Source organism: Heliangelus exortis, chromosome 13 (genome assembly GCF_036169615.1).
Source record: "Heliangelus exortis chromosome 13, bHelExo1.hap1, whole genome shotgun sequence".
Lineage (NCBI taxonomy): Eukaryota > Metazoa > Chordata > Aves > Apodiformes > Trochilidae > Heliangelus > Heliangelus exortis.
In genome coordinates, this window is record NC_092434.1 from 3,764,231 (window position 1) to 3,787,740 (window position 23,510).

The 23,510-nt window shown below is 38.3% G+C and overlaps 1 protein-coding gene across 1 annotated transcript in view; it reads right to left on the reverse strand.

Annotated features, from left to right (window-relative positions):
- The window catches only part of CDYL2 (chromodomain Y like 2), a 58,597-nt gene that overhangs the window by 18,266 nt on the left and 16,821 nt on the right, over nucleotides 1–23,510 (reverse strand). The window contains exons 2-3 of the mRNA XM_071756656.1: nucleotides 10,035–10,629; nucleotides 1,093–1,310 (exon numbers count right to left, since the gene is read on the reverse strand). Of these exons, the coding sequence (XP_071612757.1) occupies nucleotides 1,093–1,310; nucleotides 10,035–10,629 (813 nt within the window). The remainder of the gene's footprint in view (nucleotides 1–1,092; nucleotides 1,311–10,034; nucleotides 10,630–23,510) is intronic.

Sequence of the window (23,510 nt, forward strand, 5' to 3'; positions counted from 1 at the left end):
GGCTTCATCAGAAGCTCATTATAAGTAATTAATCTAAGTTTTTAGTTTCTTATTGAATAAAATCATTCCTTATAGCTACAGACTACTTGTCCCTCAAACGGTGCTCAAGCTGATATTTTTTATACTCTTATCTTGAAGTTACTGGATAAGACAGAGCTGCACTCTTGTCTCTGGAGGTCAGAAAAGATAGAGATCTTCCACACTGCAGGCTGCCTGTGCAGGAACTCTGCCTGCAGCACACTCAGACAGGCAAAATTGGTGCTGGGAGGCAGCTCCTGTTGTTTCCTCTCTGATCTATGGCAATCCCTTTCCATCAGGCCACGACTGCCCATGCAGCAGAGCTCAAGCATGCTCTCTGGTCTCCAGGACGTGCCTCTTGATTTATTGACATCCCTTCTGTTCTGACAAGGGAGAGGTGTAGTACCAGGGCACTGCTGCCTACTGTGGTGGGATCACAGGGAATAGAAGGAAAAGCTCCTCAGCTCTTCCAGGGACCAGCATATGTAACAGTACAAGTTACAAGTCCAAGTCTGACTCTAAGTGTACAACGTTTAGAACTAGGGGATTCATAATATAATTTATATGTTGTACAACTTAAAGCAATTCAGCTGAGGATAGAGCCCTGATTGGTTAAGATTTCATAAAAAGGACTCGTGTGATTTAGAGAAAGAGCCATTGGGGATCAAGGTATACTTTCAGAATTACTGTCTCAGGATATAGCCTGAAATTCCTCTATATCTACCAACTAGAGCACTGTTTAAATTAATAGAATGAAAGAGACCAGATTGCTCCTAAGGAAAGGAAAATATCAGTAACTTCCACATGTATGTCCCATTCATACAGCTTCATGCTGGGCATACTGATTCTGCCATTCCTTTCTTTACTTCCTATTTTTGGTTTCAGACATGTAAACTAAAATTAATTTCCACTGAATTCCAAGCTTAAAAAAAAAAAATATATCTCAACCCTCTATTTCTTTTTCAAGATAATAAATTAGGATAAACCCACATAAAATACAGTTCAGGTGCAGTGCTTGCAAGACAATCCACATATTAGGTTGGCTTTCTGTGGCTTTTATGGCAACGTACTTACCTCTGGGGTCAGTGCATTGTTATCTGAAGTCTGACTGGACAGCAATATGTGTGTGAAACCATCTTCTTTCCGGACCACAATGTCCCTGAACCGGCAGTTACTTTCATTCTGACGCACGCTGTATCTCAGTCTCTTATCAAAGACATAATCTTTCTCCCCATCTAGTTTCCTTTTCACAGTGCTGTGTAGATTCAAGCTTCCATTGGCCAGAGAAGAACCTTTCAGATGGAAAGAATCAGAGGATAATTATTTCTATACCTTCAAAGAAACAGAGTGCTACTTTCTATTAGATTACTATTTAAAGCAGCCTCTATGTTATACATCTGATAAATAAAAAATTTGCCTGGCTAGTCAAATCTGGCCTCAAGCCATTTTTATTCTGTATTTCAACATAAAGTACTTTTTCTTTTATCAGACAACGTCTAGACCCAAGAATTATATAACAGATAGGACTGGTACTCTTAATGGGATACTGTTCTGCTTTGAAGATAAAAGCAACAGTATCATAGTTTTTATGAATTTGGCATGATCCCTGATTTCATAGGAAAATTCTAATTCAGCTTTGGAAGAACTTGATGTGATAGGTTTAGTCCAAATCCCATCTTTCAAAGTTATGTTTTCTTCTTCTTACAATGACCAGAAATTCATTATCAGTTTCCAAGGACAATCTGAAACTTGTAGCACATCTCTATGAGACCATAAGTTAAGGGACAAATGGTGTTCTCTTCCACATATCCTTGAGGTTAGCACTGGAAGCAGCAGTTAGCCACCCTCTATGCTCTTATCCCAAGTTTCTGCTCATTGCATTCTACAGGAACAATGTAAAAAAAAGGAATACTAGTAATTGCTGATTTTTGAGTAACAGGTATGATATTAATATTGGACTTTGTATGCAGAAGATGTGAAGGCTGATGCCATTATTTTTGTGATTCAGCAGTAGGAAAAAAAGGGAATTATGACAAGAAAGATAGAAGTTCCTCCTTAAAAACAAATGAGAATATAGTATGTCAATTTTAAAAGGCAGTTTACTCAGACTTACACTGTGTATAAACTGTAAACTATTACTTTGCTTATGTTTACAGTTCCTGTAATAAGCAATCTACTATGATTGGTAAAAATGCTGAGTTGGAATGGTACAAGATTTTATGCAAGACTCTTTTTCTAATTGCAGATGTTTCACACTGTTGCCATTAGAAGTAAAGCAGAGAAAGCTTGTAGAGGAACAGACATTTAAGTCACTCTGTTTATTGACATAGTTTCCAAATCTGGTTTTTGTTTAAATAGACATGAGCCCACAATACACCATATTTAAGAAAGGCCAAGAAAGAGATGAACGAAAACACCTTTGTTTGTTCTGTTCTTTACTCCTGCCAGAGCCAATCTGTTCCAGCTTCTGGTATCAAATAGCCAGGAATTTTTAAAGGGCAGATGACATGAACGTTAGAACACAGATTTGAATTTTATTGTTTAAATGAACACTCTGCAATTAAAAATACTCTGTTGGAACAGAATTAAATGGTGAACACATTACTCTCTAAACCAAAGTCACCTTTATTTTAAATTAGCTCTGTTTCAACTTGATGTTTATGCAGGCAACTGAACTGATAACTCTCAGCTGGCTGTAGCCTGTGGAATTATTCACTGTGTGAGAAATGCATGGGAATAAACTGCAGTTACAATGGGATCTGAAAAATATATGGAATGTATTTAACTGGTGCATCATTTGGTCTCATCATGCAATGCATCCATGTGTGCACACATGTAACTACCCAAAGAACTGCATGCTTGTTAAAATCTGCTATTTCAGTTATCATTAAACTATTTTTCATTGCTAAATGAAGAGATACAAACTTAAATATTGCCTATATTATACTGAATAGAGGATTTAACTATTGCAATGAAAACACTGACAAATTATATTAGATCATCAATTTGAAAAAAAAAGCATTTGAAGCCACCAGAATTTGAAATTTGTTTTCTTGACAAGAAGTGTCAAGTGTCAATGCTTGATTTAAAAAAAATTATAAATAATTTCTGTGACATTTTTATTTTCAAAAGGTTTTGCTGCTGCATATATTTTGACATGCATGCTTACATACAAATATCATCTTGTGAAATTACTAATGGAAAACTAATAACATTGGGAATAATATACTGAAACAAGTTAATTACTTGGCTAAGGCAAACTTCAATATTGAGCTTTTACCTGTTCAGTCCTTACTATGTTGCTTGACCCAGCATTAAGACACCAAGATGTGATGAGTTCAATCTCCCCAAAAAGTGTAAAGAACTTGTAAAATTAGAGGCAAAAATGACCACTGAATGGAAGATGTGTCAGACTAACTACAGTGATTATCTGCCTAGTGTTGAAGATTATGCTACATCTATATTAAATACAGACAGTAAGAGAATGGTAGGAGATTAATTCACAAAGATAATCCAGCTCAACAAAAAGTCTCATAGTAGGATTTTTTTTGGTGGTGTTGTATTCTTCTTTGAGTAATGTATTAATTAATTTTGTAATGAAATATATGATGCAGTAAGAAACCAGAGATTTTATAGAGATATGGTAACTGTCTGCAAGCCAGATGACAGAAATTTAACCAGAGGAAGTAAAGAGCTAAATTAAATACGAGAGAAACATACATGGGAAAGTGTAGTTTCCAAGAATGGGTGATTAATACAACATACAGTGAATAAATTATTGCCAGTGCATACTGTGCATGCCTATAATCTTGCTTAATCTGATAAAACAGGAGAAAATGATCAGCAAAGTCCAAATACAGCACTCAAGTGAAACCATGCTTGTTGCATGGATGTGATGGAGCAACTGAAGGTTTGCTCTGGGTTAATGGGTGGCACCTCCTTAATGCACACAGGGGCAACAGTGCCTTAAAATGTCATGATGAAAAACCACTGTGACATAGGAAAGAAGAGGCATTCTTAAAGCAATCTATAGTGCATATGAAACAAACTAAGGATCTCAAAGGTTAACTAAGGAATCTTTAAGTACCTGTAAGTGCTGTTTACTGGCTTAGTAGTAAGTAATTGATGCTCAAAGTACCAAAAGAAAAAAGAGCAGGAGAAACTATTATTTCCTTTAGTGGAACTTTAATCTAATTATTACCTTGTTTTTAATCAGCAGTAAGACTTGTGGAACACATGAAACCACAGTGATGTTTAGAAGGAGTTTCAATATTTTGAAGAGACACCAGATATTCCCAGACCACTGGTGCATCTAGTAACCATTCTCCAGGACTTGCAGTAAAGGATGCTATTTAAGGAGAAAAAAGCAAGCTTGGCCACTTTCTGCAGTCCTTCCCTATGTATCATCCATGAGTGTTGTATAAAAATATGAGAGGATTCATCCTTCCTGTTTCTTTCAGTATTTGCTTGTGGACCTTTCCATGGATTTCTCTAATCCCCTTTTGAGCCTGTTGATGCTGTCTGTCTCCAGAGCCCCTCGTGGTAAGAGTTTGAGAAGCTGCGTAGCAGCTACACAGCACAGAATTTTCTTTCATCTGTGCTTTTATCTGATGTTCTACCAGTTTCAGAGTGGTCCCTAGTTCTGCTAGTGAGGGATTTAGTGAACAACACTTCAGCATTTACTTTATCTGAGGCCTTGATGATTTTTTTAAACTTTGATCATATTCTGCCTCAGCCTCCCCCCTTCTCCTAACTGAACCCTCTTTTATTTTTGTAATCCTCTTCATCATTTTAGTTACCTGTCCCTATATCTTCTCTAGTACTTCACTGCTGTCAAAGGGAACAACGTGTAAGGATATTACTGCTGCTGTTGGTACTAAAAAGTGTCTAAAGGTTGCAGAGTGAGTCTGAGACTGGGGCATCATCATATTGGGCACTGCAGAAAACACACCAGTAAGTGATAGTTGAAAAAGTTGAGGCAGAGAAAGAGTAGGAAAGAGAGAAAGGATTGCCATGAACCTCAGATCACTCACTAGTTTAGAGAACCTGGATCTCCCCATCCCCTTCAGCTGCTTCTATCCACTAGAAACAGACACCTCAAGCTACTGTTATTTTCAGATTTTTTTCTTAGTGTTTCATCACACTCAGTTTAATGGAGAAGTCGCTGTGCTACACCCTGTGTAGTGATCCTTGTGCTGGTCCTAGCGGGCAGGTAGACAGCCATACTGTGAACTGACCCAAGGAACTCTTTTGGCCAGAAATTCACCCTGCAAAAATGGGGTTAATTTTCAAATAGATTGAGTTCACCTCACAGCCCCAAGAGTAGTAAAACTGATGCAGGGGAAGGGATGGGAATAATGACCAAGGTACTGTGGGAAGGAGGGCTGCACTGTTCCTTTTGTTAGCAGCATGTATTTGTGCTGAATGAAAAGGATCATGGAGCTTGGGCTTTAATCTTTCTAGGTGAAATAAACCATGCTCCCTTACTCTCCTGGGTAAAACAGCTTGGCATTCCTCAGCCTTCCCAACTGCCTTTCTCTGTCTCCTCTCTGTCTTTCTTGTGGTTGATACTGTTCATACTTAAAAGCCTTGTTCTGTTGATAATTTACTAATAATTTCAGACTTCTCCAGCTAAGGGAGCATCTGTAAGATATCTAAAAGCAATGAGTTTTTATCCAAACTGAGAAAGCAAGTGTATTTGGTTGTCTTTTACTGCCAGTGTTGGTCCAGAATAAATGAAAGAGAATACACTAAAAACCAAGAGGAAGCAGTGACTAAGTTCATAGAGAGTATTTAAATTAAGAGCACCATGAGACTACAAAGATTTCCGTCATTGAGCAAAACAGTGGTTAGTGATACATGACAAGCAAAAATTCTTCTGCAGATGGTACAGAGGTAGAGAGATGTAAGGGAAAGAGAGAATTAAAATGGGTATTTTTTTATGCTGTCAAGAAATTTGACAAAACAATCACTCTTGATTACAGTTTCTTGAGAGAAACAGAAATGTGATAACCCAAGACAACAAATATAATCAGAAAGAACAGTGTTGTTTGCTCCTGGGTGTATCCCAGAGTTTTTGAACCTTTTCCATCTTGTAGACCCTTAAATAACTGTCAATATAGATGACTTTACCCTCCTTATGACAGTATATGTAGAAGGTAGAAGAGAGGTTTTGATAAGGAAGTTCTGTCCCAATTTCAGCAGGGTTCCAGGCCTCCCTTAGGATGCGTATATGATTTTGTACATACATCTGTACCTACACAGTCATCTTTCTGGGGTAAATAACTTTCTGATGACATTTTCATCTATAGGTTGAGCAGGAAACCCTTGTACTCCAGTGGATGTATACACGAAACCAAACATACTGGTCCAAGTCCATTCAAGGAGTCATTCAAAACTAGTTTTCAAATAGCTATGATTTATTTCAACAGAACTGGCGTACCACAGACAAACAAAATAGATTTTTTTATGAGTTATAGTATATGAATGACTAATTATATTGCTTGTTCAATACACTGAGAGTTAAGCACCATTAATAATACAAAAGAATACTGGTTGATGGGTTTTGGAGGCCTTCAACCATAGGCCAACATTGGTACCAGAGCTGCCAACAGCTGGATTTTCAAATTGTAGGGATTTTTTGAGTTCTTCAAAACTAGGCTGCAGCTCCAGACCAACTTAAAATTTCTATATACATTTTCTGTGCACTCTTACACTTTCCTGTGAAATGAGCCTGGCATTCATTTGAGCTCTGTATAGTCAATCTCAAAGCTGACAGAAATGTCTGAATGGCACTGCCTGGGAGCCACAGCTTCTGGAAGCCAAACCCAAGTCCTCCAGGCTCCCTCTTTGTTCTGCATATAGTGCTTGGGAGCCCTGCAAGCACTGATGGGGCGTGCTGGGCTTTTGACTTCCAGACTCTGTGGCAGACTGCCTGAAACCTCTGGCATAGCTGGCTGCCTCCAAGCTAAATGTGGGAGTCCTGCCAAGCAGACTGCCACATTGCTCCTGGTCTCAAGGGACAAAGCCTTGAGACCTTGGCTTAGATTTGGAGAAAGTTTTGTAACCCACGATGTTTGGAACAAAACTTGTCTTATTCAACAAATTGTCATTTTTCTCTGAAACTTTCTTCATTTGTAATTTGTAGAATTTTGGACCAGTTTTAGCAGACATCTATCCTGTTTAAAGTGAGTTGTGACAGTAACAGGACACATGGCAGAGTCCCACTGGCATCCTCTGTGCTACTTCCCCATGAGTGTGAATATTGAGGGAGTTCAGTAAATCACTGGACTTGTTGGAAGAGCAGGGCACATTTCTTTGACATTTCAAATGATGCAAAATCATCTAACAGGAAATGTGGCTTCTCTCAAGCCTGTAGAACAATATTAGGAAAAAAGCTAGTATTTTTATTTTGACCCTTTTCACCAGTTTCTCTCTTCTCTTACTTGGGAAGTCTCATCTCTCCTCTGTGCAGTTTTCTCCACTATGCATGTGCTGGGTTATCACACAGCAAGACTGGAGGGATTTCTGACCTTGGGAGTGCTGCTGAGTATGGTTTTTTCAGAGAAGAACAAGGTAGGGAATTAAAGATCTCTTGCTTCTGCCTACAGGGAGGTCAGAATGCAAGGGAGAAAGGAGAGCTAAGTAGAAAACAGAAGCTATGGATTTGAAGAACTGCAAAAACCGTAATAAAAAATATTTTAAAGGAGCTGTGTACTGTGGCTTGTTAGCCCAGGAGCTCCCTGTACATGGCAAAGCACCTGGCTGCTTAGGCAAAGCAGCTTTCTGCTGAAATAGAGCTCTCTGACAGGGATTATTCAAAGAGGGGGGTGGTGGATGCCATTTATTAGCTCCTGTGGGAACAAATGGAAGGCTCATTTGACCTTACAGTTCTTTGTAGCCTGTTAGTTCTTCATAAAAATAGACCCTAAAATATGGGAATGAATGCATTTTAGAGATGCATTTTGCATCAAATTCCCACTACATAAAAGTATTAGAAAAACTTCATTAGAAACAGTAAGAAAGCAAAGACAAATAACTTTATATACACCTGTAATTATATAAGCAATTCTTCTTGAAGAAGCAGGAAGCTTTTTAAGCAGTCTCATATGAACCTAAACTCAGCAAAATGTAAAAGCCTGAGCTCTCAATTTTATATGTCACATATGTATATTGTCATCAGACCTATTTACACATTTAAAGCTAACCCAACATTTTGCTGGTTTGGAAGTCTTTAACAAGATATTTGACACGTGGATTAAAAGATCCCAGCACATACAGGAGGTAACCAGTCAGACTAAGCAAGGTCAGTTCTGCTCCCCAAATCAAGTAGGATTCGCTCTGTTACCAGTAGGGTGGAAAATGGAAAGCAGGGTGATATAATTTATGTTGACTTTTGAAAAGATTTTGGCAGGGGAATTCACAAGAAGCTGTTAAGGAAATGAGTGCTATCATGGGCTACAGAAAGTAGCTAAGAAAAATAAATAATTGGAACAAATGGTTACTTTTCCTCATGTCAAATGATTAGTAGTTGGCTGCCCCAAGGACCTGCAGGAGGCTTAGTTTATTTAATGTACATATTAATGAACTGGGAAGAGAAGTATGAGAGGAAAATCTGAATGGAATACAAAATAAGTAATTTTTAAGATTTTGAAGACCTTCACTGAATCATAAGAAGAAGGTGGATTGGCAACAGTATAGCAGAATAAATGCACAATGAAAGGAATTATACATATAGCTGTGTTCTAAATTATCTGTAACCAGTATGGAAAAAAAGAAATCCCTAAGAGCAACTTGCTGTGTATCCCTCAATGAAAACCTTCATGCAGTCAGTGTGTAACAACAAAAAAAATAATTCTCAAAAGGCTGTATTGCTACTATATCAGCAAGCAGTAGGAAATAATTTGGAACAGCTCCTGCTGTTTTTAAAAGGTATTAAACCCTCCCACACACACACCAAAGGCACAAGAGGACACTGAAAACTAGGAGGAATCTGGAAAGACTTCCACGTGGTAGGAAGGACTAAAAGGCTGGAGGTGCCTGTAGACTGACAGAACATCTTCCTTTTTATCCTACATATAAAGAAGGATATCCTTTCATATAAAGACAAGATCTTATTCCATGAAAGTAAAGGTCAAAAAAACCCAAAACCAACCCAACAAAATCAAAATCAACTCAAAGAAAACCCCAAACCCCACAAGTTGATCAAATAACATGCATCTCATCTTCACTTCCTGGAAATGACTTCCACCACACACCATCAAGGCTCTAAAATGTAAAAAAGAAACCAAAAAAACAAACAAAAAAGAAACCTGGACACAGAAAACGAGAAGCTACTTAGTTGCACTGCCTTGGATAGTATCTTATAGCAAACAAACCTTTATTCTTTGAGAACTAAGCCATCCAGTAACTATGGGGATTACTTGTTAACTTCAAGGCTGTTTGCACCTTCTGATAAAATATGTCTTGCAGCCTCTGAGGCATCCAGTCAGTGCCAGAGACAAGGACCCAGCAGTTCTCAGCACTCCTGAACATGACAAGCATTAATGCTGAGGAACTTAAATGTTATTCAGACACACCGTGATAGTTTAGCAAGAGTGATATTAATTCTGTTTCTAAAAGAATCCTGATCTTTCTGGACTGTTGGGTCTGAGCACACATAACTGAGAAGTGATTTGTTACATGGTGACACACAAAACCAAACTTGCAGCATTATAAATACCTCCCTTGTCATTCCTACCCCGTGCCTTGTCATCATTTCCCCACAAGAACTTCACACTGCACATGTAACAAAGCCCACACGACTTCATGTCACTCCGTGGGAAATGGAAGGAAAGAAGCCAACTGACAATAAAATGCTGTAACATATGGGGAAAGAGCGTGAAACTTGTTGATGTGCTTCTCACCATATCACTTGTATAGCATGACAAGGAGTTTTCCAGGAGCAGACTCTGTTTGCAGTAGCTGCAATTACCAACCTCCCCCTCCCCAGGACTGTGGGTGTTTAAATCACATACCGATGCCGTTCACAACAGGCGCTTCGTTACTAACTTCTAAAACACTGGGCAAATTTTGTTCTCCTTCATGATCATTTAAATCCACGTTTTGCTGTTGTGAGCCATTCCCAAAATGTCTAGAATCTTTTTCATGACTGCCATCTCCGTTCTGCAGGCCATTATGTGGCTTTTTCAGTGGCATGATCTGTAAACCGCTGGGAGTAGTTCGGTAAGTCACAGTTTTAGCAGCCCTGTCATTGGCAGATGCTGGCTTTGCTGCATATCCTCTTTTCTGTTTTTGAAGAGATGGATTAATTCTCTTCCTTTTGTGTGCTGAGCCTTTAGACTTCCCAGATTCAGAAGGTCTATGTGATAATTTCTCAATAGATGACCCTCGGCTTTCCCGTAAAAATTTGGGAGCGCTGCCCTGTTTCCCATGTCTTGATCGTTTTTCCCTAGTAACATGTAATCCATTGAACTCATCAATAAATTCCTCACAATGCAGGAGATGATGTTCAGGTTCCCAGGTGTCTTCATTGCTTCCATACCCTTTCCACCTGATGAGATACTCCCATTTGCCCTTCTTGTTCTTCCTTTTGTCTACAATCCTCTCCACCTGAAAGAAAAAAAAAAAAAAAAAAAAGTATCATACTAGAAAGAAAAACAGTTTGGTCAGGAAAATGATGTTTTTAATTTACAGCTAGGAAGGCCTTCTTGACATTGTAAAAGCACCTTAATTCTCCTAAAACGTAGTGCCTAAACCATGAAATGACTCTGACACAGAAAGCCACCTAGGCCAGCCAAAATGTAGCAACTTATTTTACAGATTTAAATTTACTTTATTTTCCTAGGATGCAGTCCAACAGTATATCCCGTTGGATCCTACATAGACCATGCTGGCAGCTGATGAGAACCTGCTTGTTGTGTGTATAAACTGCTGCACATGATGTTTAGGAATCAGTGTTACATTTGCTGTTTGCCAAAGGATTCCTGTGAGCAGACCTGGCAATACAGGAGGGGAATGGTGCTGTTTTGACAGCAAGGCTGTTTCCCCTTCTGAAAACATGAAGAAGAGACATAAACATCTGATCAAATCTGATCTGGGATGCTGAAACAGACACATTGTGGAGAAACAAGAGAGAGCCACCTGAATATCATTAAAGCAAGCATGACTTCTTTGAAATGCAGGTTGTAAAATGAGACTATTACTGTTATATTCCTCAGCTATTGCTTGCTTGAAAGAACTAAGTACAGCATCTCTTGCTATATTGTCTGTTACTGATCATTCTTCTGAATCCACACATTCATTGTGTCCCTAAAAACATCCCCATACTTCTTCATGTCTTGAAATTATCTTGAGCTGAGAACTGATGACAAGAAGTTAGTTTTACACTGGATGTCTTCTATGTGGTAGTGTACATCCACTTTGCTACTTCCAACTCTTTGTATTTTTTATGTATACAATATTTGAGTAAACATACAAAATTTGCGAGTGCCTGGATTAAAAAAAAAAAAAAAAGCAAATGAAAGTCTTAAAAACAGGCTGCTTATGCAGAAGGAATGAATTTCATGAACCTATGCTAGAGAATGTCACTTAAAGGAACATTTCTGCACCAGGGGATAAGGGAATATATTTGGACTGCAAGCTGAATGTGAATTAACAGAACCATGTTGCTGTGGAAAATGGAGTGCACTGAAGAAATCTTTGTTCTATCTCAGCACTGGCAAGACCTCAAACTGAGGGAAAGTGCATATGAAAACCCAAGTGCAGTCAGTGGACAGCAAGTCACGGGTTCAAATTGCATCAAGCAAAATTTAGATTCAATAATTAGGAAAAATATTGTAATGGTAGTAGGAATTAAGCATTATAACAGGTAACGTGGGACAGGTATGGAGGGGTTTTTAGAACAAAGTTTTTGTTAGACAAACATTTGCCATGAAAAGCCAGAGCTGGCAAAATGAGTTATGGTGAGAAAACATTTTGAAATCTCTCCCAAGTTTTATTTTCTGATCCTTTAATTTTTTAAAAATGTGCCTGATGAGGGATAAAGATGCCACTAATGAAAAATAAATCATTGTTAACCAAATACACTATTTTTAATTTAGAAAACAACACAAGTGGCTAGCAAATGTAATAGTTTTCAGTGCTCTTCAGAGAAAAATCATCTCATGCAAAGGACAGTGGGATCTGTATGGAGAATTTAACCTTCAAGAAGGGCAATCACAGCAGTGTAACGTCCCTTGTTGGAGCAAACCAATGAATTAATTGTTTGTTTACTGGCTGGAACTCTACATTCACAGAAATCTTGGTGGGTTCCCCAAAGGAGTCTAAATGTAATTAGCAACTAAACATTACATTTCTATCTCAATTCAGTGACATGGGAACTGTGCTAAGATATCTGTGTCTAAGTCACAGTGGACATCTTTCCTGCATCTCCAGGGCACTCAACTGCAGCATCCCAAACAGCTCATTCCTGACCTCTGTCTGATCAAATATCTGCACAGAACCACCCCACAAGCAAAGCAAGGCATCAACTTTACTCTGAATTTAGCACAGTCCCCTTCAGGATTGCTCCGTGTGGCAAAACAACTGAAGCTCAGTCTAGGCAAGTCTGAAATCATTTGTCCAAAAAAAGGGAAAAATCATCAGAAAAAAAAAATGAACTTGCATTTTTTTGTCCTCATTTGGGATGTGTGGCTTTCCATTGTCAAACCAAGAGGCTTAACTATGATCTTGACTTTATAGAGAGCAGCTGTGCAAATTATCCCTAGCTTTAAAATACTTCTTATCCTCCTATCTGGGACTGGCCTGAAAGACTGCACATTGAACTGTGGAACTCTGCAGTAGACAAATGTTTGTTTACAGTCAATCCCCGTCTCAGTTTATTGTTTTAGTGGGGAGAAAATGAAAAAAAAAAAAAAAAAGAGTCATTCCAAAATTAGTTGTTTTCCTTGATTTTTTTGGTTCAGCCATCATACCCACTGGCATCACTACTGATGCATAAAAAGCATGAACTGATATTTGCCTTGTACTCCTTACTGTACTCCTTGTACTCCTTACTCCTCTCTGTTCCTTACTGAAGGCACGGAGAGTGGCATCAAACCTATTTGACCTTCCAACATGGTCCCTTTTCTATCTTGGGACTTTAAGTTCTTCACTGATACTTATCCCCTTCAGAGTGCTACCATGTTCCTTATGTGTTCAATACAGTGAGCTGCTTCAGTGTAGGCATAAATATCAGATTTTTATACCTGGTACTGTCTGTCCCATTTTCCTTCTATTCACAGTTCACAGTAATAACAAATAAACATCACTATGTTGTGGTTTTTTTTAATGATTTATATTTGTCTTAACAGGTAATATATGAAGTAATAATTTTTCTGTATTTACTTAAGGTTACACAAAATAATGAGTTTTCTTAATGAGAAATAATTCTGTGACAGCCAGTGATTAATAGAAATAATACTTTCATGGCTTCCCTACAATAAGCAATACACAATTCTGAGAATATGCAGAAAATATCTATGGCTTCAATGCCTGACTTTTCATTTCCCCCCTCAGTTCTGTCTTTAATGAGAACTGAAATACATTTTCCCCAAAGTGACCTTAGTAGCTGCAGTTTGCCAGATCCCAGAATTCACCCTATTTGGTTTGGATAACTAAGTAGTTAAATCTAATAAAACTGAAATGACAGAGATTGCAGGGGTATCACAGTTAAGAGAGTGCTAGAATTGACATATACCATTACTTGCCTGGATTCTCTCTCTCCCTCCTGGCTAATTCTGGATGAACTGAGGTGCTCATATATTATTGTATAAATATGTTTAAAGAGAACAAATAGAATAAGATCATGGCATCTGTGCAAATCCATTTGCAACACACTTTTCAGCTTCCAGCTAGCCTTAAACCTAGCCCTACACACAACTGCACAAACCAGAATGAAAGTAATAAGTAAAATACTTCAAAGGAAAGTTTTGTATTCTTAACGTAATGTGAAATAAAAAAAACCCCAAATGCTTAATCAATTATAGCAAAAATAGGCAGAGCTTCATAAACTTTGTGTTGTGATCTGGTAATCAAGTTCTTATATATGCAGAGTACAGCACACACACATCTTCCTTCACAGAAAATTCAGGGTCAAAATCACTCAGTTAACAGCAAAGTGTAATTGCATGCTTATAAAAAAAAAAATAAATCTAGGCTAACTTAAAAGAGAATAATTCTCTACAGGGTAAATATAGATCCTTATGCTTTCAGAAAACACCTCCCAGCAGGTCAGTCAGCTTCCAGGTAGATTTGTATCTCTACTTAGTGATTTCCAAAATAAGTACATGTCATCTCCTCCTCCTTGACCATGCCCAACTATGTAAACAATTAAAACTGTAATCTGTGATGCTCAAATGGCCCCTCTTACTGTACACTACAGAGCAGCACACTGATTTCAAGACATACACTAGAAAAACTGTTTTTCATTACTATAAATTACAGGACTTGTACTGTTTTATGTGTTTTTTCTTTTCACTGGAGGTCTTTGTCCCACGTTATCCCTCAGGGTGTTGGAAAAGTATGAGAAGACAGTGCCAAGGAAAGAAAGAAAGGCAGTAACATTTCCAAAAGAGATAAAGGCCATCTGAATCAACATATTTGTCTTTTAAAAATTCATTATTGCCCTAACCTCCTCCTTGTTGTTACCTTTGCTTTAAGAAATAACATATTTCATTAGCTGTAAATCTCTTGCTTGCTTACATTTGTAACTTATTTGTGTTTTTCTTGTATTTGTATGTAATTTATCAAAAGCTGGCAATTAGAGCATCTGTTGCAGATGTACGAAAAATATGGCACCATATCATCTGAAGTAGTCAATATTCATGTTAGAAAAATAGTATTGGAGTGGATGCTGGGTCTCTCTTCAGAATATGTCCCAGTTTAAAAGCAGAGGAGATCAAATCAATGCACCTGCTATGGAACACCCCCCAGGAGTAAATTCCTGTAGTTACCTGGAAAGCCAAAAAGGGACAGATAGTCATAAAAATTAAAGGGAAAATATTCCTCATCTGAATAATTTACAGACAAAGCATTGAATGACTTTTTCCCAGGAAGCTCAGTGAAATCCCTTTTAATGTCAAGAATATGGATTTTTATTTTTCTACAGTCTTCTCAGAATCAGAAATGCTGTTAAACTTACTAAAGAAATCCTCAAAGTTCTGCATTTTCACTGGAAAAAACCTACCAATCAGCCCCAAATTAAACAAGGTTGCAAACCACTGTTAGGTAAAGGAGTCGACCAAATAAATACTGTAACAAATCCTGCTGCACATGGGTGCACACCTTTGATCCTCCTCTCCTGACAGGAACTCACCAGCACTGCTTCCTGGGCCGTGATTCCATCTTTCAGATTTATACAGAAAACCAGAAGCACACTGCAAATTAGTTGTATTTTACAGTAGTGCTGTGGCAATTAGAAATCACTGCTAGAAGTGATGTTTTCCCATTCCTAAGGTTTTCTGGACCCGGTATTTTCTCTGCATAATTACTCAGTAACTTTCCCTGGAATCCAGGTATTTTAAGGAAACCTGAAACATGTCGCTTCATGCAAGCAACATGATTTCCTCTTTTGGTAAAGGGTCTTCCAGCCTGCAGAAAAATAGCCAACCACAGCTTCCACACAGACTCATATCTCTAGAGACCTTAGACCATTTTTTTTTGTAAGTCTCACCTTTCTCTGAAATTCAGTCTCACCAGAACTGAAATTCTAGTCTGGTCTCTTGGTAATTTCTGTCTCTTTTGAAAACTGTCCCTGGTGCCACATCTCCAGCTCTACACAAGGGCTGTGCTTCCTCCCTTGATGCCATCTGTCCCTGTTGCTGCTACAAACAAAACCCATTCTTGTGCCCTTGTCTTCTTTTGTTTTGCTTACTGCAGCTTTCTTCTGGTCAGAACTTACAGTGCTCAAACCTCCCAGTCTGTTAATGCCATTTTCTTCTGGCACTGTAGCTTCAAGGACTTCCTCTTCCATTAGGATATGTAAGTGTATGTGTGTAAACAATACTGGTGGTGGAAGTGCCACAATCATAGTGGGTTTTTTGGAGCACACAGGAATAATAAAATACACATGAATATTGCACTGGAGGAAGAACATTTTTGTAAAGACCCATATTGTCCCCTGGGAAAGGACTGGAAAAGGAAAACTGACAGATGACACAGAGACCATGATGGGACTTCTTGGTCAACATGTGTAGCCTCTGTCATTGTAGACAATTACATCATATAAACTCATGTTGGGTATGCTCATGATACAGAAGATATTTCTGCCCTGGGCTCATATTGCTGAGAGGTTGCACAGCTAACAGATGGTCTTTCTTAAATGTAATCACCTTCTGAAAAGGATTTCAAGTTTTCATTTGGAAAGCAAGTCAGTTTTCAAAGGTGCAGGGGAATTGCACTAAAAAAGTGGCATTCCTCAGCAGCAGCTTAAGGCAATCTTGACAAAGTTCTTTACATGGAGGTAGAACAGGATTTTTCCCTTCCCAGTCCAAGTGTGCACCCGTGGTATCAAAAGGACTGTTATGCAATGTGGGGGAGACCTTTTTAGGTCTGTTCCTCTCTAAATGGTTGAAATCCCTTTCACTTACAAACATTAATCACCACGTACAACTTCTGTGGAAATCCAAAGAACACGTGGGTTTCTATTTATTTTCAAGCATAATAATGCCTTTAATTCATCAAATCCCAAATTTCTTTTGTGCAATAAATCAGTTCATTATTGCATGTAAGTGTTTGTATTTCTCAAGGAAAGCAAGAAGCAGGACATAGCAAATTCCTGATGTCCTTTCTGTTAAAAGAGTGAAATCAGTTCTGAACACAACCTCTATGAGCTTGCTAGCACAATTTATTTCAGGATGAATCTGTTGGATTTCTATCTAGAATATTTGAATTTGATGACAAATGCTTACTTTTATTTCAGTACTCAAGTACAGCTGGTAGTTTTTACTATACTGCTAAATTTGTTTTGTCTGTTGGAGTACACACATTAAATTTAGGCACAACAGATATTTTCCTGGTTTGTAGACCAACAAAGTAAAAAACAATTGCTGCTCCTCTTTACTGTCTTAAGAGAGATTTAAAAACACAACTAGTGTGTGCTGCTAATCTAAGAGAATTGAGACAGGGATGAGGTTTGCTTTAAGCAAAACTGTTCTTGTGCAGTCTATTTCTGTGACAGGCACAGATGCCTAAAAGATGAATGATAAATCTAAATTCAAGGAGACAAAATATTTTGCTAAGCTCTACAAAGAGCTGGCTGTTTTGGACACATGTATGGCTCTCAGCTTTCCAATACTGTGGACTACTTCCTCTTTTCCTCTAATGTTTCTCTGCCAAATTCAATGGGATTATCCAGTTTTATAGCATCTGACAGTATGTGTATGGGAAATGTGTGTGTTTGTGGAAAAAAAAATAATAATTTAGTTCAACCTAGTTAGGACCTGATTCTGTCTGATCTTCCTTTAAAGTACTACAAGTCAGCAGTTACTCCCAACTTACATGGGCGTAAGATCAAGAAGGAATCCCTGGGCTTTAAACCTTGAGGCTTTTCACTTTTATTTTAAAAGCAGTTTACAGCAACAGAAGCAAGGCTTGAACAGATTTCTAAGCAAACCAGTGTTTATGTGAACAGATAACAGTTCTTTCACTAAAACTGCATGGAATTTATTAAAATTACTCATGTTTCCAAACAGATGTGGGAATGTGGAAGCAGTAGTTAAAAAATAAAAATATGACTATGTCTAAACTTGCTTTTCACCAATATTAAACTAACTCCAGAAAAGCAGGAAGCGATTATTAATTGGCATAATAGCTGCAACTGAAATAATTTGAAAAAATATTAATGTTGTCTGTTTCCTTTTATGCTAATTTGCAGTTCTCCATTATCTTGTTCAGTTCTAGCTTATTTTAGTGTTCTCTTGCACAGTTTACTCAGTCTTTTTTCCTCCATCTGGACTTCATTCAGATTCAACTCAAGGCCAGGACTTCAACACTTTTACATCCACCCAAAGCTTAACCAGAAGTGAAGATTTCACATTAAAAAAAAAAATACAAAGGTTCAGCTATAATACTATAGAAATAAATATTGGAGCTGCTCTGCTCTACTACCACTCAGTGATTCATTGCTTTACAAATGCTACTGGTACAATTATCATAAAATAAACCACAGGTTCTTCTGTGGTAGGTAGAAAATATTTTCTTAGCCCTTTTACAGCAAAGAGGTAAACTTGGGTACAAAGAAGAGAAAGGCGAGGTTTTGGGGAGCTGTTCATCACTTGGTGGTTTCCAGAGATGCTGAGGACTTAGGATTTCAATGATTCAGCTGTTCAAAGAGGCTTTACCCACTTAGTGTGACAACTGAGGAGAGGTGTCCCTGGGCAGCTTGCTGGCTTTGCAGAGCTTAGGCAGCATGGAGAAGATAAGACACAATAGGAGGGTGCAGCATACTAAGGGGACTACAAGGTGATACTGGTCAGGCTAATACCCAACACAATTCCAGCAATACAATGTTGGTAATACCAACATTTTTTAAAGTGAATTTTAGTGATTTTGAAAGAGTCCAATGCAATGGTTTGGCAGCTCATGTGCCCTCTATTGAAACAGTGGTTTGGTAAAAATTAAATCTGAGTTAGAAAACAGGATGAATGGACAATTAGAGCATGTATTAGGTAGCTACTCCAAGATATAGGATGAGGAACAACAATTTTTGAGTATGCTGTGAAGAATATCCACTGACAAGATTTGTTTTCCAGCTACTGTATACAGGGACAGACAAGTATTTTTTAAACAATCAATACATGTTTGACAGAGCAGCAAGTAAAAAAGAATCCCCAGCCTACAGGTCTGAACATGAAGAAGGATGATAATCTCTCCCCAGTCACTGAGGCAGGAGGGAGGGTAAAATTAAGAACTCTGTGTTATAATAATGGCTGGACAGGAGATGTCAGAAGATCATATACCTATTTCATCCTTTCTATCCAAACCAGAATAGATGGCAACTGGTTTGGAGCATCCCTGTAGCAAAGGCAGTAAGAGTGAAATCTGTGAACAAGAGCATGTCAGGATAGGTTCTGAAAAGAAAGGGATTAAAATAGATTAATTTGTACCATCTAGAAGAAGGTTGATTAGTGATCCTTTGAGTGAAAAGCTGAAATAGCAGTTTGTAAAGTAGTGGAAGAAGAGCAGAAAAGTCATAAGACATCAGTAGAATTCTTCACTTTTTTGGTTACACAAATGAAGCTAATGTGATGGCAGAATACAGAAAAGGGCTCAAAAGAAAGGTAGAGCAGAAAAAAGGAATAAAGAAACATGCTTTAGGCAACTATAATGACATGATAGGAGCACTAGGATACCACTGCAACATCACAGGAAAATGGCACATCAAATTTCAGAAATTAGCAGTGAAAGAGTAATTGTCAAAAGGGAAGAAAAAGATATCATTATTCCCTCAGAAACAGCATTCAGATGAGCAGGGTCAGTAGACCAAGCTCTGGCCTCAGTTATTGCACTGGGTTTCACTGCTGATTTAACTTGTGCTTGAGATCTGAATTCTGTACTGTGTAAAGCCAACTTACTCCTGGTGCCTGGAAGGAACAAACTCTCTTATGGGCAGTAGCAAAGGCAGATACAAAAGGTGTCAGCGTGTGTCAGATGGATGCATTTTAAATTGCCTGGGAGTGCAGTTAGTTAGAAATCTGCATTTAAAATGTGGAGACAGTGCCCTACATGTGGAGATGCAAAAGCATAAAAGCATATTCATTGATTTAACATGGGAGTGTGTTTTGGAGCAACTAGATGGACTCTGGTTGCTTGCAGTGTGGATGCAAGGCACTAACACATCTGTGCTTTTACAAATGTCTGCAGTGAGTCTGAGGGACTGCCCCACACTCTGCAGAACTCCACAGAACTCCTGGCAATGGCTCCCCCAGGAGCTGCTCCCAGTGGAATGCTGCAGAGGAGACAATCACAGGTTACCCTTCTGCTAACCCCAGATCCTGGATCCTCTTGAAAGCTGACTTGGGCAACAGATGGTCACCATTATTGACCTCAGTGAGTCCTGTTTCAGCCTTGGTAATTCACACAAGCTAAGGAAGTGTTTATTGATGAGTCCAGAGTCCTTGTAGATCATCATTATTCCAGATGATAGGGTTTCAGCCAAGTGGCTGTACTTCCAGCTGTAGGGCTTGCTACAGACTGGAATCCATTACTCCTTCCAGAAAGGTCCAAAAGTACAACACTGGTATTTCTCTGGTGGAAAGGTGCAGATCTTGCCATCCTGCTGGGAATGTCTGCCAGATGACAATAACTCCAAGGGTTGTTGTGGAGGCATGTGCCACATCTCCATGCTGATGGCTATCTTCTCCTTCTGTTGATAGATCCCACAAATGTATCAAGCATCAGGGTGAGACTGGAACTCTGATGAAGAGGAAGAACCACTTCGAAATGTCTGTGCTTGAAGCAGTATTGAATATGTAAGTAGTGAATATATTACTGAGGGAATTTTCCACGTATTTGTTAGTCAGATTCCTAACTTGGCAGTGCTGTTAATACCTCAGCTGCTTCTGGATGCATTTACAGCAATGATGTGGCAAAGGGCTTTGTTCCATGTGCCTCTGTAGAACAGGGCACAATATTTTTATAAATGTAGGGTTTCTGAGATTTATTCCCTACATTTGTCTCACTGGGATTAAGCTAGTGTACAGTGTCTCTGTGGCACTGTGCCAGTCACAAACTGAAGCTGTGGAAGGCTGCAGCTGTCTGCCTGTTATTAATTGAAGGTTAGTGCAGAGATCAACATACATTGGTGCTCCAACACCCATATTGTTTTCCAGGTACTTCATGAATTGAAGTTTAAATTCACACATTAATATAATAAACCTCAAGGTCACATTTAATACAGAGATCCCACTTGCAACTGAAATTACTTGCTTATGAAATTAGAAAGAGTTTTAACGATTGTCTAATAAATTCTTATTCTTATGAATTTTGCACCTAATTAGTCTTCTAATTCTAATGACTCCGTGATAAATCTTCTGGTGTCCTCCTCATTATCCCTAGCACAAACTTACATGTAACCAAATGCTAGAATAGATGTCCAGAGAGGCTGCAAAATAGTCACCTGTGGAGATACCCAGAACTTGACTGAACAAGAACCTGGGTAAATTAATTAAGCTGGTGTTGATTTACACAAATGGTTTGATCAGATGGTCTCCAAAAGCCCCTTCCAACCTACATTATTATATGATTTCATGATACATGAAATACAGGCTGAGGAAGCTGAGTTTGTTCAGCCTGCAAAAGGGTCAAGGGAGACCTTATAGAGATCTTCAAGTACCTGTAGAGGGCCTACAGGAAAGATGGAGAGAGACATTTTGCAAGGGCATGCAGTGATAGGATGAATGGTGATGGTTTTAAACTGAAAGAGGGTAGATTTAGATTGTTTATTAGGAAGAAATTATTTAGTATGAGGGTGGAAAGACATTGGCACAGGCTGCCCAGGAAGCTGTGGCTGCCTCATCCCCAGAAGTGTCTCAGGCAAGGTTGGATGGGGCTTGGAGCAACCTGGTCTAGTGGGAAGTGTCCCTGCCCACATAGGGGGGTTGGAACTAGGTGATCTTTAAGGTCCCTTGCAACCCAAACCATTTTATGATAATACACATTTCCTCTTGCTGGGAAAAAGAATACACCTGGATTAGATAGTTCTGGAATTACAGAGGGAACTCCTGACCATATGTCAACCTGTCTTTTTCTCCAAAGACAAGTTGTGTACAAATATATATAAAAAAAAAAAAGTTGAAATAAACAGCAAGGCATATGATTGAGGAGTTTTATATTCTTACTGCTTCAACAGAAATAATAATACTTGGGAAAGTATTGTTTTTGTTGTGCTTGCCAGCTGTAGCCTAATGAAGGAACATAAATATCCTCTTGGGATATTTAGGGATATTAACTAAGCTTGATAAGGTGCCTAGATTGCAACTAAACTTTCCTTCTAAATAATCAGAAAAAATAATTTTATGTTTTGAAGATCTCAAGATGATATTAAAGTTTTAGTTAATTCCAAGGAAACAAGAAACTTAAAGTGGTCATGGAAGAAGGACTTCAACAAAATGACAGTTTGTCTTTAAGTCAGAGAATTTCCTTAGGGTATAGGTATTTCCTCTTACTACACTGAAATGTTATTTTCATAGTTAGAAAGCACCATGCAAATCTATCCTGCTCAATGGATATTAAGGATCTTGACTGTTGTTTAACAGCATAACAGGTGGAGCTCAGAGCAGTGAGCCCTTTCCTGCAACACGTAGTTTGTCATAATGTTTTACTTGTTCTTAAAATTAAATGGTCAGAATATGTTAATCACAAAATCTGGTATAGGGTGTCTGTCTGTCACTGCAATTGCCTCCTGTGCCCCAAAGACAAAGATGGTAGTTTTGCAGTATAAAAATTTGGTGTTATTCTGGAAAAGACTTTGCCCTCAGTTGTTGAATGTCACAGTATTCAGAACATGCACTGTGCAGTACAGGGCAAATCCAATGCAGGCTTTACTGTAGGCTACATTCTCTTTGCAATTTCTGCCTTGTTGATTCTGTTTAATGCACACAATTACCAATAGTCAGTGTAGATTTTAAAAGGCAAGTCTGGACCTGTGAATTACTTTAAAAAAAATCTGAGCTACTTTAACACATGTAAAGATATAAGCTAGGTAGATAACAACCTCTGGGGAAAAATGTTTGGGGAAAGTTCTTCAGTTTCTCTCTAAATGGCTAGAAAGAGTCTTCTGAAAGTGACAGTAAGGGAGAAAAAACCTATATGAATCCCCTGTACATTTTGCCAGAAATTTTTCTTTATCAGATGATCACTGAGATGCTGAGTAACTTCCTCTGATGGCCACGTAATAATTTTAATTCAAGATAATCAAAATGTCTGAAATCTTTCCACTGTCAATTGTTTAGCAGTGTACTTTCTTATTTTTTTAAACCCTTCATAACCCTCTGTGTTTTAAAAGTGGAGACTCTTGTCCAAGTTAATCAATAAGACACTTCAGCTTTGTGTAAGGAACATAATCACATTTTTCCTTCAACTTAAAAATCTATTAGGCTTCAGGTCTTAATGGTAGAGATTTAGAGAGCAAAGAGATTTTGCAAGCTCTCTTTGACCCCAGAGTGTGTATTTTAGGATCTAAGTTCTTTCCCCTGTCTAATGCCTGTCTAGTTACAGGACTCATAAGTCAGCAATCTGAAATCTCATTAGGTAAGTAATTGTAGCCATTGTTCATTGAATGGCATCCTGTGATAAGCTAAATGTGCTGCATGTACACTGAGAAAATATATCATGCTGAAGACTTGGAATCTAAAATAGTTTGTTATTTGTAACAACATAAAGGACTGAAAATTTCTGCTACATGAGAATGATTTGCACTTTATAGTTCATTCACACACTGGAACTCATTCTTC